The sequence below is a fragment of the Trachurus trachurus genome, assembly GCF_905171665.1.
Source record: "Trachurus trachurus genome assembly, chromosome: 13".
Classification (NCBI taxonomy): Eukaryota; Metazoa; Chordata; class Actinopteri; order Carangiformes; family Carangidae; genus Trachurus; species Trachurus trachurus.
Window position 1 is genome coordinate 35130359 of NC_139892.1, and position 13379 is coordinate 35143737.

General features: G+C 43.4%; 1 protein-coding gene across 1 annotated transcript in view; it reads left to right on the forward strand.

The window, feature by feature from the left end:
• cbl (Cbl proto-oncogene, E3 ubiquitin protein ligase) overlaps positions 1-13379 on the forward strand; it is a 51159-nt gene that overhangs the window by 21721 nt on the left and 16059 nt on the right. The window contains exons 3-8 of the mRNA XM_083985561.1: positions 4270-4416; positions 6667-6823; positions 9677-9798; positions 11412-11549; positions 12214-12301; positions 13241-13372. Of these exons, the coding sequence (XP_083841687.1) occupies positions 4270-4416; positions 6667-6823; positions 9677-9798; positions 11412-11549; positions 12214-12301; positions 13241-13372 (784 nt within the window). The remainder of the gene's footprint in view (positions 1-4269; positions 4417-6666; positions 6824-9676; positions 9799-11411; positions 11550-12213; positions 12302-13240; positions 13373-13379) is intronic.

A 13379-nucleotide genomic window follows, 5' to 3' on the forward strand; every position in this document is an offset into this window, starting at 1 on the left:
TTGTTAAACTACGTAGCTCAGATAAAAGCACAGAGCAGAGAGAGGTTGACAGAAGAATGGATGAGGCTGCGGCTTTAAGGCTCAGTTGTAGGCCAGTAGGGCCAGGAAGCAGGAGAGACCAGAGCTGCTGAAGAGAAAACACACACATACACACACACATCATCTTCTCCTTCTTCACTGCAAAGCGTACACAATTACGACTGCATGAGCTCTTGAGGGAAATGCCCGGAGTTAGTCGAAGAAGGTCTCATTTTCCACATTGCATCAGTGATGAGGAGAGCCCCCGACATCAAAGACGTACAGTCAGTGGCCGGCCGCTGCATCTGCCTCCCAGCTTCCTTCCTTTGCTTTGCTGTGGATTTAAAGTGGGCAGTGCAGCGAAAGATTAGACAGCCTATAGCTAGAAGGGTGCTCACTGTTAGAGGATCATTTACTGCTGAGAGGGTACAAATATAACCCTTTATCGCCGTTTGCCATCATTGCATCATTTTTTTTTCTTTCTCACTCTCGCTCTCTCTCAGATTCTCACACGGTTCCTCCGAGGCGAGCCACCGTCGCACCCGCTCTGTTCTGGCAGGTTCTCAATGTACACTAGTAATCTTATTCATCTATCTTCGGTCACTGTCCTTCCTCATTCACTCTTTCCACTCCCTCTCTCTCTCTCTCCCTCTCCACTCATAGGGTTTGTAGTGTAGTGTAGTGTAGTAAGTGTAGTGTAGTGCGGGGCAGCTGCAGCAGAGCCACTCTTTCAGCGCTGCCTCTCTCGTGCATGTCAATTCCCCCTGCCCGGCAGCCAGGCACAGTCTCGCCTCTGTGCTGCCTCGTAAATCATGGCTTTCTCAGCACAACGTCTCTAATGCTGCTGCGATGGGGCAAACGGGGGGTATGGAGACATTGTGCAGCCTGGTTCTCTCATTTCCTAGTCTCCTTTTTTTTCTTTTTTCTTTTTTAAATTTGTATCATCCCCGCTCACTTTTGTCTTCCACAATTATTATACTCTTCTACTCGTCTTCCTTCTTTATTTATATACAGCAGGGAAAATAATGTGGAACAGCGTCAACATTTTTCTAATAGAGCTATAGAGAATGTGAAGTTACGTCACGCCGCTTTGCATTGTGGGACGTTGGGCGCCATCTTTGGAGGATCGCGGATGTAAACACTTGCTTGTCTCCCAAAAAAAAAGTCCCCCAAAGTCTTGAATCCAGTCCCTTAACGGCAAAACGTAGAGATCGACACCGTTAATAAGTTGTAGTTTTTCTGTGTGTACCGTTGTTTCTCGTTAAATTTGAGTTTATCACGATACGTTCCTCCTTCGTTTTCCTTCCCCTTCTCCATTTCTTTTTTTCTTTTTGTCCGTCTTCCTCGTCTCTTTTTCTTTCTCTTTTTCTTCTTGCTCGTTTTCCTCCGTTTTCCCCACTCTCTGTTTACGTTTGCGTTCCTCCAAAGATGGCGCCGACGTGACGTCCCACAACGCAAAGCGGCGTGACGTCAGCTTCACATTCTCTATTGACATGAAATTTTCCCCAGATGTCGGCAACAACCCAAGTAATGCACATGTTCAAAGAAATCCAAACATTTATGTCCATAAATGAAGTAAATGTGTAAATAACGTGGAATTACACGGGGAATAAGTATTGAACACATGAAGAAAAGGAGGAGGTGCAAGAAGGTTTGGAAGCCAAGAAGGCAGCTGGAGTCTGTCAGTATTTAGAAAGTCATCCTGTGCCCTATCAGTGCAAAGTAATATCCGCTGCTTTAGTTCAAATTGACAGTTTCTCATCACCAAGGTGTCACACAAAGAGGCGTCTCATGATGGGTGAAAGCAAAGAGCTTCTCAAGACCTTCAGAAACTGATGTTGCAGAACAAACTGATGACGTTGGTTACAGATGTGTCTGAATGCACCTTTAGTGGAACTAAAAAGAACAACATTTTACTACGTATAAACTGGCCACGAACAGCCAGGTGCTCACAATGTTTCTGACAGAGTCAAAAGAAAACTAAGAAGAGTTGTCCAAGAGCCAAGGATCACTGACAGAGAGCTTTAGACAGACCTGGAATCAGCAGATACAGTTGAGTACAATGAGTAATGCATTTAAAGACCCCCTCCCATGAAAATTGTGTTTTTCATGCTTTTCACATGTTCCTGTGACATTTTTTTGATGTTAGAGGACATAGCAGCAGAAAAGGAAGTGCAAAATTGCATCTCTCAGTTTTTCTGGCTTCAAATTGCTGTGAACCAATGGCAGACGCAAACTGGCAGTTTTCAGGGAGACTGGGGTTGACGTGTCAGAGCTCCAGGGGAGGGCACTAGTGCTACAAGCTCCCGCCCCGCTCTGCATCTGGCTCAGAGGTGAAAGGCTTGGCAGCTCGGTGTAGCTGTCAAGGTATAACAGGTATAGCTCACCTGGTAGAGCAGCTTGCACAGTGAGCAAGGACTATGCTCCAGTCTGGGATCGAATCCCAGTGTGGAGTTTTACGCTAAACGCGCTGAATCTGTAATTGTACAATGTCCAGCTGTCAGCGAGGGGGTGGCTGGGCGGGTGCAGAGCAGCGTAGTCTCCGCCCACCCTCCAGAGGTGCATTGCTAATGAGCTGCTGGTGCTGTGCAGAAGAAGAGCCCTGGGAAATGGCACAGGTTTTGTGATTTTGGCTAAAAACTTCATAATCACAGTTTAAAGACCACAGAGAATGTTTTAAAATAACCAAAAACGATCGCGGGAGGGGGACTTAAAGTGCCATGGCCTCTATGCTGCTCACAATGCAAGTCTATTATTGACGCGTTCATACTTATTTCCCCTGCTGTGTCTTTGCCCCTAGCCCTTTCCTCTGCTGTCGCACTCCAACCCCTTCTGCAACTGGGACCGAAGCTGTACACTAAAACCCACTGGCCTCCACATGTCAGTCGCTGTGTGATTGTGTATGTGTGTGTCCTTGAACACTATGTCGTCTCCACGGACCTACTGTATGGCTATTTCTGTATCGCGGAGGCAGCTAAGGACAATTCTCAGTAGAGGAAAACACCGAGCAGAAACCCCGGCTACGAGCTACACGTCTTAACTTCCACCCTCGAGTCGACCCCCCCCCCCTCCTCCGTTAACTACAGTCTGTCTCGCTGCATATTTCACACACCGTAACTTGTTGTTCTTATGGAAGCGTACAGTCGACTTCACTTACTTTTCTAAACATTCACGTTGCCTCCTCGCTCCCTGTCCAAACTCATTTTAAGGCTTTAAAGTCATCGAGTTTGACTCCAGTTGGAAAAAATAAGTGAAAACAGATGAAGCGTGACTTTGTATAAACATAGTTTTCTGACTGTCACCAGTGTTAACAAGTGTGAAACTAAATCGCTCGTTGTTGAAAATGCAATAGTTGTCTACGACAGAAGTAAACCAGTGATAACGGTTTAATCTGGGTTTTTGTTTTTTATTGGATAAAGTATGTGACTGCCAACAGTTAACCCTTAGTCAAACCATTCAGACCACAGCCTGTCATGTAGATCATAGGGACAGAGGTAAAACAAACAGTGAATGCAGATCATCTTCCCAAGCCACCAGTGGAACATGAGTATGTCAGAGAAGTGTCAGTGTTGGATGGCACAGGTGTCAAGATGAATTTACAATAGAAAAAATGAAGAAACAAATGAGAGAGGATGGATATAATCAGCAAACGTGTACAAGGAGATGTTTCACTGGAGTCATCTTTTCTATTTGTCTGCGTATGTTTCTTCTGCATCGCTTATTTTCATGACTGACCCCTGTTACTAGGTTAGCTAGTGAGATCTTAATGTTGCCTCTGCTCCATAAAGGTTAAATGTTTGTGTTTAGAAAAGCAAATGTAAAAGTAAAATGATTTGCAAAAGCACTAGACATGTAATAACAATTTTTTGCGTCTGGGAAATTTTCAGCACTTCCTTTTTTTTGTCCTGTCATTGCCAGTGTCTCACATCGCCTCACTGCATTTCTTTTGCATCGCCACAGATGTCAAAACCAACAAGTTTGCGAAATAGGAAGCTATTTATAGTCGCCTGTGAAAGTTGCATGTTTGATGTGCATTTGAATATTGACAAATGGACACGTGACGTTTTAGCAGAACTCACATTGAAACTTTTCCCCGTCCATTTGTTTTTTGTGAAAGTGTCTTTGAAAATAAAGTAGAAAACACACACATTTGATTCTTAATGATCAGGTTTATAGGACTGATGTGATGCGTTGACGTCGACGGTGCCGAAGACCCCGTTATCTGACACGATCTGCTCTTGACTCCCACAGGCGGAACCTCACCAAGCTGTCGTTGATCTTCAGCCACATGCTGGCCGAGCTGAAGGCCATCTTCCCCAACGGGCTGTTCCAGGGCGACAACTTCCGCATCACAAAGGCCGATGCCGCCGAGTTCTGGAGGCGCGCCTTCGGGGACAAGTGAGTCATCGGTTACATGATGTCGCTTTCCACGACCGAATATGATATTTTTCCTCTGGCGGTTTCCACGCTGCCATCCTGGGGCCCTGTGGGGTCCCTTACAGCAGTGGTTCTCAACGAAGGGGGTCCACAATTTATTTCTTGAAAATGTACCACTTTTTTCTGGAAGTTTTTTTTTTTTTTTTTTACTTTTTTTTTTACGAGAAATTTTTACACTTTTTTCTAGAAGTTTTTTTTTTTTAATTTTACCACTTTTTCTAGATTTGTTTTAAACTTTTTTGTTTTAGAAATTTTACCACTTTTTTCTAGAAAATGTTTACTTTTTTATTTTTATTTTGAACATTTTTTACGAGAAATTTTACCACTTTTTTAAAGCCAGGCTGAAACTTGTGCACACCGGCACGGACGGACAGGTGCGTTGGAGAAGACCTGGTGGTCGAGTAACGTGAGAAAAAGCTCCCGCACACTGTCATCACTTGCAGAGGTTTTATTGAGCAACGTTTCGGTCCTGAGAACCTGACGAAGGTCTCAGGACTGAAACGTTGCTCAATAAAACCTCTGCAAGTGATGACAGTGTGCGGGAGCTTTTTCTCACACCACTTTTTTAAAGAAAATTTTTATTTATTTTTATTTTTTACTTTTTTTTTTGAGAATTTTTACCACTTCTTCCTAGAAATGTTTAAATGTTTTTGGAGAAATTGGACCACTTTTTTCCAGAAATTTCTCTATAATATTTCCAAAAATTCACGCCATTGGCCCTAATTTAAAAGTATAAAAAAGTAATGTTCTTCAGTCTCAGAACAAATATTTGTGTATTTCTGGTGTTTACTTCTAAATTTGGTCCAATGGGGGTCCGTGGTAGCCAGGCTAGCGCCGCCTACTGGTTCCGGCAAATTTCATTTGCCTCAAACATGTAGTCAGGACACTAGCAATGCGTTTCGGTTTGCTCCGTCCGCCAGAGCGGACGGACCAATCAGCGAACAGACGGGTAAGTGAAGGCGATGACGTTGAACTCAAGCGCTCAAGATTAACCTATGAGCTTAACCGGTGTATAGCACACGTGACCACCAAGCAGCAGCGATTAGTTGAAGCAAATGTAAGCAACCGCCTCCCGGAAGCAAACAAATCCCTATGGCTCGTGTTCAGACCGCTATATGAAATGTAATGAAGTAAGCGGCTGATGCATCAGGCTAGGTCCGTGGTCTAATTTGTGTCAATTTAGGGGTCCTTGATGTACAAAAGGTTGAGAAGCACTGCCTTACAGGATGTTCCCCAAGAAACTGTTGAATTCACCATTTAATTAGTGGTGACTGCACATCTAAGAGAAATAAGTTTCAGTGCCATGCTCTTCCTTTACAGTAGTCATAGACAGTTTTTCTCTGGAAAATGTAGGTGTCTTTTTGAAATGATTAACATGTCAATGTAGTGTTTGGGTTCTGCTACAACATTTCAGCAGCGAAGTCGCTAATGCAACCATAACTGAGCATTTTAGATTTGAAAATGTAGTTTCAAAGCCAGAGTCTGAAAAAGTTGGATTCATGCATGCATGCATTTGCATACTCATGAATATTCATAGAATCTGGATTTTTCAATGAGGGAGAAATAGTAGACGTGTTTTTAGCCTCTTTGAGAGTTTTTTTAAACACCTTTTTTGTGGGTAAGCAATTTTAATCCCAAAAAAAAGTCAAAATTTTTTACAAATTTTAAAATGCCTCTTTAGGGGGACTCTAAATAAATAGATGTGACCCGTAAATGTGCGAACTCCCCAGATTTTACAGTACATTTCAACGACATTAAATCAGACCTGTGTGACTGGAACTGACCAGAGAGTACGACAACCACATGGGAAAGTTAAGTTTTGTATTTTTGCAAATCTTGTTTTGCAAGGCTGAAATAAATAACCCCACAATCTATTTCTTTTCATCACGTCAGCTTTCATGACCACTGACCCTCAACTGTTTTTAGGAGTGATCAAACGGTCTCTTCACACAAAAAAAGCATTTCCTCTTTCACACATATGAATAACTACATTTTAACTTCAACGGGAAATGTGGTTTACAGCTGCAGTTAGATGAAGCACTGTGCATCTCAAGATGCATACACCAATCATCACACCAGTTGGTGCTAAGTAACACCAACACCTTCATGCACCTACAAGGGAACACCACCATTCATTATGTATGATGTGCTGCTGTTTGTTTGATTTCAGTTTGTGCACAGGGATCATCTGTTGTCTTGTGTGTGTTACAGGACCATCGTGCCTTGGAAGGTGTTCCGTCAGTCCCTTCATGAGTTTCACCCCATCAGCTCCGGACTGGAGGCCATGGCCCTCAAGTCCACCATAGACCTCACCTGCAACGACTACATCTCTGTCTTTGAGTTTGACATCTTCACCAGGCTATTTCAGGTACTGAACACACACACACACACACACACACACACACACACACACACACACACACACACACACACACACACACACACACACACACACACACACACACACACACACACACACACACACACACACACACACACACACACACACACACACAAATACTCCTGCACACCCTGCACCTTTCCCTTAGTCTCATCATTTCCTTGAGTTAATGAGAGCAGAGATGTGCAGAGGAAGAGAGTGACAGAGAAGACGGCGAGAGAGAGAGAGTTGTTCTGCAGTCCGTTAGCCTCGGTAAAGGAAGCAAATTTCATTTGAGCAGCACATAATGAACTTAAACTAATCTGCCACATCTTTTTTGGGCTAACACTATCAACCTGTTAGCAGGATGCCTGCTGACACATTCGCACTGAGGCTGAAGTTGAAGCCTTCCTCCTCTCTGCTCACACAGTCACAGATAAGGGGGTCGTGGTGAACTACACGCTAAATGCAGCTGGCCGTGCGTCGTTTCCTGCAGCTCGGTGTATATACGGCTGAAAAACACACGTTCACCGTTTTTTTCTTTTTCAACTTGGGATGAAGCAGCCGGAGAGGGAGGGTGGATAAAGAGGGGGAAGGGAAGAGCAGAGGGCAAGTTTATCAGGCATCATCCTCGGAGCTTATCTGCACAGTAGCACTTAGTGCAGGCGTCCTGTATCAGCATTATAATTAACAAGGTACCAAATGAAATGCAGTTTATTGCATCTCATACTCCAAACCACTGCATTTTAATTACGTCTGTGCACTGACAGCCAGAGCCAGAGGCGTGTTGTTTCCAGCTTGTCCAGGCAGCTACAGAATAGATATTAAAGTTCTGCTGAATGGTTTAGGTCCAGAATACATGAATGACATGTTAGTAGAGTATAAACCCAGTAGAGCTCTGAGATCTGCTGACTCAGGTCAGATAGTCGAGCTCAGAGTTCAGACCAGACATGGTGAAGCAGCATTTAGCTGTTATGCTGCAAACTACCAGCAGAACTGAGATCAGCCCCAACTGTCAGCACTTTTAAATCCAGGTTGAAAACATTTCTCTTTTCACGTGCTTATAGCTGAGCTCTTCTTTAAGAACTTTAAACTCTATCTATTTTCCTTTCTTCTACTTTTTTATTCTTCTTTGCTCTTGCTTTTAACTCCATGTTTAATGTCTACAATTTATTTTTAATCTTTTAAAAATTGTTTGATTTTATGCTGTTTTATGCTTTTCTTTTTAAATGTTTTGTCGTTATGTAAATCACATTGAGTTGCCTTGGTATTAAAAGCGTTATGTAAATAAATATACCTTGCCTATGTACTGTACTGCATATGATATGTTGTCAAATAGGCGCACATTTTCATTCAAATCTGGCCTGTCAAGGGTTAAAAGGCCATGGCAACCTCACTTAACATGGTTTTTAACCTTGTAAGCACAATATCAACAGCAATTATTATGATAATTTCACATAAATGGTTAATAATTTATATAACTCTGGACAGGCAGGGATGTAACCTTCAACGAGTGACAGAGGCAGTATTTCTAGTTTACATTACCCAAATCCCTCCTGCATCATATTTCCTATGCATTAGTGCGTGTGCTGTTTGCTCCCTCAGTGACATTATCCCCGGCTACTGGTGTGCAGGCCAGGGCAGCGACAGCCTTAATGAAAACTAAACAGATTACAGACATTTCCTATGACACTCCCTCATGCAGAAGTGAAGTCCTCCTCTAAATGTCCTCAAACTCAGAAGAGGAAGTGAGCCTGTGGCCATTTTAAGCTCCGTCCTTGATATGCAGTAGACTGGAGGGGGCGGGGGGTGATTATGCAGTGTTTTTATTACATTAAGAGCACTTCAAACGTGGCGTTTCTGCCTGAGCGAGTGATGCGCCGGTGATTATAAACCAATATTTAAAGGCAAAGTTTGCTCGCTGTGCTCACTTAAGTGTAAAGATGACCTAGGTTTGAATGGATGTCCAAACAGCACAGATGTGACTTAGTGAAAAAATAAAAGACCACTGATGGGCTCTTACATTACTGAGCTCACTTTTGTTTACTAATCACATTACACTGAAGACTGATACAGTACGTCCAGCAGAGGAAACGCTTTTAACTTGTCACTTCCTGTGTGTAAACAGTGTACGTTTAATTTGAGAGATGAGGCTGCAGCGCGGTTGGACAGTCAGTCCCTCTTTGACATTACCCAATTTTTTCTTTCTTTTTTTTTTAAGTCTGCGCTTTGCATGTTAATTAGTCGTGTAGCTTTAACTATAGCCATGACCTCTGCAGCTCATTTTCACTGTTGCATTAAATCCACTTCCTTTCACACATCAGACACACTGTTGAGGGTGATTGCGGAACCTCCTACACACTACTGCACTCCACCCGCCCACTATAGGACACCCTTACATATGATTTTATTATTGTGTTTGTGTTTTTCTCTTTATGCTCTGCTGCTGCTGAACTTGTTTTGGGTCTAAATGGAAAAAAAACACCTGTTGTGTTGTGTCTTACCTGCTCTACAGAGAGCGTGAGACGGATTCTGCTTGTGTGGATTCCACCTTCCTCATTCTGCGGCTCCAGATGGCCCCAAATGAGTCGCATGCTGTTTTTTTAAGTGCTGCTAATTAAGCTGTAAGGAGCGTTTTACTTTGCTCGGTCCGGATTGAAACGGCCGTTGTAAATCTCACTCCAGCAAACAGTTGTTTTAACTTCAGCGGTGACGGTGTGACGCATCCCTCCCTCCATCACTCTGCTGGTAGTATTATTGCTGTGTCGAATCACTCACATCTGACGAGTCACTCTCTTCTCTCTTTCATGTGTGTGTGTGTGTCTTTGTGTGTGTGTGTAGCCTTGGTCGTCCCTGCTGCGGAACTGGAACAGCTTGGCAGTTACTCACCCAGGGTACATGGCCTTCCTCACCTACGACGAGGTCAAAGCACGACTGCAGAAGTTCATTCACAAGCCCGGCAGGTGAGACTTAAAGAAAGATGTGTGTGGGCGTGCGTACACATGTACACACAACCTACAATTCAACCGCAAGTGGTCTCAATCGGTGCTTCCTAGTGCGTCTGCAGCGCAGTCATAACCTCTTGAACACAGTTTCTATCTAAACTGGGGTTGTCCACGCAGTCGGGTCACATTGAGATTTTATTTTGGCCTGTTTGTGGCAGAGTGAGCGCAACGCACTTTCATTTAAAATGTTTGAATCTTAACGAGACACAATACAGTTTGGTACAGTTGTGGGTTACTAGTTCATTGTAGTTCTCACGACCTATTTTAGGAGACTCTGACCGAGCATTTGAATGCGTATGTGTGTAGTATTGTTACATAAGCGGCCAGCGCTTTCACAACGCATGCAAACACACATAAATGCAAATCATCAACGTTTTGGTTTTGCATCAACAGGGCACAAGTTCAGTCTTGGTTTTACATTCCTTTTATTCTGCTGTGTGTGTGTGCGTGTGTGTGTGTCTGTGAGGGCTTGTGTGCAAAAGGACCCAGGGCAGCGTGGCACTGGTACCTACTAGCATCAATGGTCTGATTGTACACTGAAAGCTGATGTCACTGTTCAGGCCCGGCCTGCGAAGGGCCACGTTGACATCCCAGCAGTTTATTGGCCCCATTCAAGTGCAGCGTTTTTTTTTAAATTTATAAATTACAGCTTTTTACTGACAGGAACGATCTGTTTATATTATGGGCGCAGCGCTCGATCCCACTTCAAAACTAAACATCAAGGCCATCACCAAGACTCCTCTCCTCTACTCGTGCAGTTCCGCCAAACTCAGTCCCGTCCCGCCGGGAAATCCTGATAGATGCGTTTGTGTCATGTACGATCGATCAACGGTGCTGCTCTTGTTTTTTCTGGCCTACCTAAACAACTTACCGAGGTCCCCGTCCTGCATTGAATGTCTGTACGGATATTCAATACCCCCCCCCAGGAGCTGATTTTTAATTTGGTCATTTCCTGAAACAAATTTGTCAAGTTCTTACATCTGAGCCAGCAGCCAGGAAATGTTGGCCTCTGTGGCGACTGGCTCACTTTTCCACTCTAGTCTGGTTCATTTGGAAGATCTTATCTATTTACTGATGAGTATTTGATGTGTGCGGATGATGACGTGATTCTGTCACCCACTTAAAAGTCCAGGCTTCAAATAAAGATCTTTTATCTTTTTTTTTTTTTTGTGCTCTTACGCCAAGTCTTCCTCCGCCAGGTTCACTGATAATAACCATGATGACGTAACTATAGCTGCTTTCCTATTGTACATACAGTAATGTACAATGATTTACCACTGTGTTTTGTGTATTGAATGTATTTTATCTCACTGTGAGTTTTCTTATCTTTGGATGAAAGATCTTCAGCAGTTTCATTCATCAGACATTAGGGAGCTATTTCTATGCGGAGTTCGTCCCAGATATTTTCATTTGGACTCGATTTATTTTCATGAAAAATGATATGCATCCTTGAAGAATGTGTTTCTTCATTTTTGCACAGTTTGCAGGAGCCATTTGCAACCCTAATGTGTGATCACTTCTTCAACTAGAGTGTGTCTTACGTCTTCATGTCTCTCTCTCTCTCTCTACAGTTACATCTTCCGTCTGAGCTGCACGCGGCTGGGTCAGTGGGCAATCGGTTACGTGACAGCCGATGGAAACATACTCCAGACCATCCCCCACAATAAACCCCTCTTCCAGGCCCTCATAGACGGCTTCAGGGAAGGATTGTGAGTCCACTGGCATCTTGTTATGTTATATGTCATGTGTAGGATTCTTTTTTTTTTTCTTCTATCATTTCTCCTCTTCACTCCCCTCACTGCATGCAAGGCGGCTCTGGTTAGCATCCCACCACTGAATCTGCCTTTCAGCTTTAAACCAATCCAGCCATATCATATTGCTCGCTCCCTTCATTCCAGTGTTATCATAACCAGAATAGAACTGTTGGTTTCCGAGTGCAGCTCAGCCGGCGGTTTAGCCGGCTGGCGTGAAACTTATCTCTTTATGCCAGCGTTGATTCCTTTGTTTAATGAAATCGTTTGGCCCGCTCCAACCTGTGATTAAGTGCTTATTTAAACTGGGAAAAGGCCTATACAGTACATCGCCTGCATCTCCAAAACATTTGTCAAACGATAATTACAGCATCTGATCCATTTGTGAATTAGTCATGTACTGTAAATGCATCAAAATCGGCGGTGATATGAAAACGCCGCTGCCAGATTGAATGAATGGACTGAACAGATGTTTTCATTACCGCAGCCTGTTAGGTATACATGCATAATCATCATACTCACTAATGATGATGTTAAATTAAAAAGGAAAATGCCTGTGTGGAAAGACCCGTAGATAGTTGAAGGGAACCTCTGTGAGCTCATGCGCCTCTGCCTTCCTCAGCTATTTATTCCCCGACGGCCGGACCCAGAACCCCGACCTGACGGGACTGTGTGAGCCCTCACCTCAAGACCACATCAAAGTCACACAGGTCAGAGCAATGCGCTTCTCACACTTCACCTACACTCGTTTATGTCTTTTTTACTTTCTTGTTGGTTTTTGTTGCATTTTATCGTAAAGATTAAATGTGTAGAAACACATGCCAGGAAATACCCCTGTTAAAAAAAAAAAGATGTGACAGGGCACACAACCAAAAGGAGAAGTAAAAGACATGATAACTAGACCCACAAGAAGTTAGCCAAACTTACAAAGTGGCTGAATAATTAATAGATTCAAAGGAATAGCACTGTTCTCACATTTGTTTTAAAAAAAAAAACAACCAGAGCTAATGAAGTGTACCAGTAAATGCAAAAACGGTGCCATTGCACAGATATTTGCAGAATGAATGTTTCCTGCCTGACTTACTATATTTTAAACAGGATGTTTTGGCTTCAGCGTTGAGTCATCACCAGCCTCTAAGTGTGTGACAGTTAGCCTCATGGTCCGCAAGTCAAATACCAGAACATGACTTTGACATTTAAATAAAGTTTTTTTTTTGTTTTTTTTAAGAATAAATGTAATAATTGTATTTATTTTGTCAGTTCACGCTTTCTCCGTTGTTGAGCTTAACAGGAAACAAACCTGTCCTGAAATATTTCATACTCTCATCACATTGCACATGTTCAATAAGCAAGATCCAAACTGTGAACTGGGAAATATCATAAAGCATCATGGATCCAGATCTCAGCCTTGTTTGTGTTGCACATCTGCCCAGAGTTTGGGCAGATGTTAATGAGCAGACTCATTCTGCTCCAGCACAGGAGTGAAACTAAAAACACGCCCCCACGTTTTGACTTTGCTCCAAATCAAACCCTTCCAGGCTCCGTCAGGTGATGCTGGTGATGTGTGATGTGTCTCTGTGTTCAGGAGTTGAGAGCTCACACTTGTCTCGTTTCTTTCTCCCCCTCTCCCCCTCTCCCCCTCCCCTCAGGAGCAATATGAGCTGTACTGCGAGATGGGCTCCACGTTCCAGCTGTGTAAGATCTGTGCAGAGAATGACAAGGACGTGAAGATCGAGCCCTGTGGTCATCTCATGTGCACCTCCTGTCTCACCGCGTGGCAGGTATGTG